Source organism: Vigna radiata, chromosome 5 (genome assembly GCF_000741045.1).
Source record: "Vigna radiata var. radiata cultivar VC1973A chromosome 5, Vradiata_ver6, whole genome shotgun sequence".
Taxonomy (NCBI): Eukaryota; Viridiplantae; Streptophyta; class Magnoliopsida; order Fabales; family Fabaceae; genus Vigna; species Vigna radiata.
The window spans coordinates 8,262,420-8,265,884 of NC_028355.1; the positions used below are offsets into that span (position 1 = coordinate 8,262,420).

General features: G+C 41.0%; 1 protein-coding gene across 1 annotated transcript; it reads left to right on the top strand.

The window, feature by feature from the left end:
• The first annotated feature begins 1,980 nt into the window (after window positions 1-1,980).
• Window positions 1,981-2,646, top strand: LOC106760269. The gene has a single exon (XM_014643731.2). The coding sequence runs from the start codon at window positions 1,981-1,983 to the stop codon at window positions 2,461-2,463; it is 483 nt and encodes a 160-aa protein (XP_014499217.1). The 3' UTR covers window positions 2,464-2,646.
• Window positions 2,647-3,465: the final 819 nt, after the last annotated feature.

Below are 3,465 nucleotides of genomic sequence, written 5' to 3' on the forward strand. Positions count from 1 at the left end.
GCAGAAGACGGCGTTTCGCTCGCACTATGGGCACTACAAGTATGTTGTAATGCCTTTCGGTGTGACGAATGCTCCAGCTATATTCATGGGTTACATGAATCGTATATTTCGTTCTTGTTTGGATAAGTTTGTCGTTGTATTCATTGACGATATTCTTATCTACTCGAAGATCCGAGAGGAACATGCTGAACATCTGCGGATAGCATTGGAGATTTTAAGGGAGCACCAATTGTATGGTAAGCTATCGAAATGTGAGTTTTGGTTGAGTGAAGTTCAATTCCTTGGTCATGTGATATCTGCTCAAGGAATATCAGTCGACCTAGCCAAGATTGAAGTTGTGTTGAAGTGGGAACGTCTTACATCGGTGACTGAGGTAAGGAGTTTTGTTGGACTAGCAGGTTATTATCGGAGATTTGTAAAGTATTTCTCCAAGATAGTGGGTCCTCTGACTCAATTAACACGGAAGGACCAACCGTTTGTTTGGACTGATCAGTGCGAAGCAAGTTTCAAAGATATGAAGCAGAGGTTGACCACCGTGCTAATTATTCCAGATACAGACAAGGCTTTTGAGGTATATTGCGATGCGTCGTATCAAGGTTTGGGTTGTGTATTAATGCAGAATAGAAGACCAGTGACTTATGCTGCACGACAATTGAAGATACACGAGAGGAATTATCTGACGCATGACATTGCGTTGGCAGCTGTAGTGTTTGCTCTGAAGACTTGGCGTCATTATTTGTATGGGGCGAAGTTGCAGGTTTTCAACGACCATAAAAGTCTGAAATACTTGTTTGATCAGAAAGAGTTGAACATGAGGCAGCGGAGGTGGATGGAATATTTGAAGGACTACGACTTTGAGTTGCTTTATCATCTGGGGAAGGCGAATATAGTGGCGGATGCTTTAAGTAGAAAGCGGGTTCAGATGTCAGCTCTGATGATCAAAGAGTTAGAGTTAATAGAGAAGTTGAGGGACATGAATCTCGGTGTCCAGTTGGGTAAGGATCACATGTGGTGTAGTCATCTGAAAATTTCAAGTAGTTTCTTGGAGCAAGTGAAGTCAGAACAAGAAACTGATCTGGAGCTACAACGAATCGTGGGGTTGTTAGGAACTGATCAAGCCAAAGACTTTGCTTTATGCCAGAATGGTATTCTTCGATTTCGAGGAAGAGTGTGCGTGCCGGCAACAACAGAATTGCGAAGGTTGATATTGGAGGAAGGGCATAAAAGTAGTCTCAGTATTCATCCGGGAATGACTAAGATGTATAAGGACCTAAAGGAATCATTCTGGTGGAGTGGAATGAAGAAAGATGTTGCAGAATTCGTAGCTTCATGTTTGGTATGTCAGAAGGCGAAGATTGAACATCAAAGACCGGGTGGCATGTTAGAGCAACTTGATATTCCTCAGTGGAAGTGGGACAGCATCTCGATGGACTTTGTAACTCACTTACCTAGATCATCGAGGGGTCACGACTCCATATGGGTGATAGTTGATCGGTTGACGAAATGCGCCCACTTTTTATCCATCAATCAAAAGATGTCAATGGAGAAGTTAGCAGAGTTATACATACGAGAAATTGTAAGATTGCATGGTGTACCGGATAACATTGTATCGGATCGGGATCCAAGGTTTACCTCGAGGTTCTGGCAGATGTTGCAAGATGCTTTGGGTTCGCGATTGAGGATGAGTTCAGCATATCACCCTCAAACAGATGGATAAACTGAAAGAACTATTCAGTCATTGGAAGACTTGTTGAGGGCTTGTGTGTTGGACCATCTTGGGTTTTAGAGTGCAATCCTACCCTTAGTGGAGTTCACATATAACAACAACTATCATTCTAGCATTGGTATGGCGCCTTTTGAAGCTTTGTATGGGCGAAGGTGTCGAACTCCTCTGTGTTGGTTTCGAGATGGGGAAGCAATATAGTAAGTCCTGAGTTGTTGCAATAAACTACTGAAAAGGTGAAGTTCATTCAAGATAGAATGAGAGCAACACAGAGTAGGCAGAAGTCGTACGCCGATCGAAGAAGAAGACCGCTTGAGTTCAANGAAGGGGATCATGTGTTTCTGCGTGTGACACCGATGGCAGGTGTGGGTAGGGCTATCAAGGCGAGGAAGTTGTCTCCTAAGTTTCTCAGTCCTTATGAGATTCTTAGGCGGATTGGACCGGTAGCGTATGAGATAGCGTTACCGCCGCAGTTGGCAAACCTACATAATGTTTTTCACGTGTCTCGGTTGAGGAAATACATTCCAGATCCTACACATGTGCTTGAGGTTGATGATATACAAGTTCGTGAAGATCTTACAATCGAAGCTGGGCCAGTCAAGGTGTTGGAGGCGCAAACGAAGAATCTGAGGGGAAAGGAAATTCGCACGGTGAAGGTGTTGTGGAATGAGAAAACCCAAGAGATGACTTGGGAGCTTGAAGAATTTATGAGAAAAGAATACCCGCAATTGTTCGCATAGTAGTGGCCTTAATTTTCGTGGACGAAAATTTTTGGAGTAGAGGAGAATGTAAGACCCGTATAAATAAAATGATTACTTACTTTAAGTATTTTATTTTTGTGATATTAGATAATAATCGTGATGTGAACGTTGTTGAGAAATATTTAAGGAAGGGAAGAAAATTAAATTAATATTGATTTTTTTTTATTAATTTTCGAAAAACTTGAAAAGGTATGTAATTATAATTGTTTGCGCTATTTTATTAGCAAATGGAGTCTTGTCTAGTGGTGATTGTGTGTGTGCATGGGAGGGTTGTGTACTTGCTTTCAAGTTCAAACCCTTCCAAGACCAAAAAGACTCCTAGCTCTTTTTAATTTTCCACCTTGGCATGTGGGTCCCACCAAAGAGCATGTGCCTTTCATTGAATATTTTTAATTGATTCTATGTTTTTGCATTGCATGGTTGGAGAGAGAAAAAGTTGGGTTGTTTTATAGAAGTGTGAACGTTCCTAGGAGGAGGGGTGTTGCTCCTCATTCATTCTATACGTTACAATGCATGGCCATTAGCTTTCCATTTTTTTTACTTTGCATGGGTGTTGGGCACACTTTCTCATAGCTTTGGAAATATTAAGTGACATTTGATTTCCTTGTGGGAGGTTACCATTCTATTAGTAATTGTAGGTTACATAAATGAGAGTTAAGGGGCACTTTAACACCTTTAAAAAACTACCATTTACACACATTAAAGAGAGGTTTTATTGGTGTTAATGTGGAGTTAGGAATGGGAAAAATCTGAAATGGCTTAAGGGTGCCCTTGGGAGTGACCTAGAATAAAGTGGTTAAGGGTTAGTAGGGTTGAGAGTTAGTCTCTACTTAAATGTGTAAGTTTAAGTTAGAAAAATAAAAATAAAATAAACACTTGGAGAGAAAAATAGAGAGAGAGAGTCGTGAGAGTGAGTGGAGAAACACTACATTGTTCTAGACCAATCAAGTTGGTGAGAGAAAGAAGAACATCCTAGTGTTT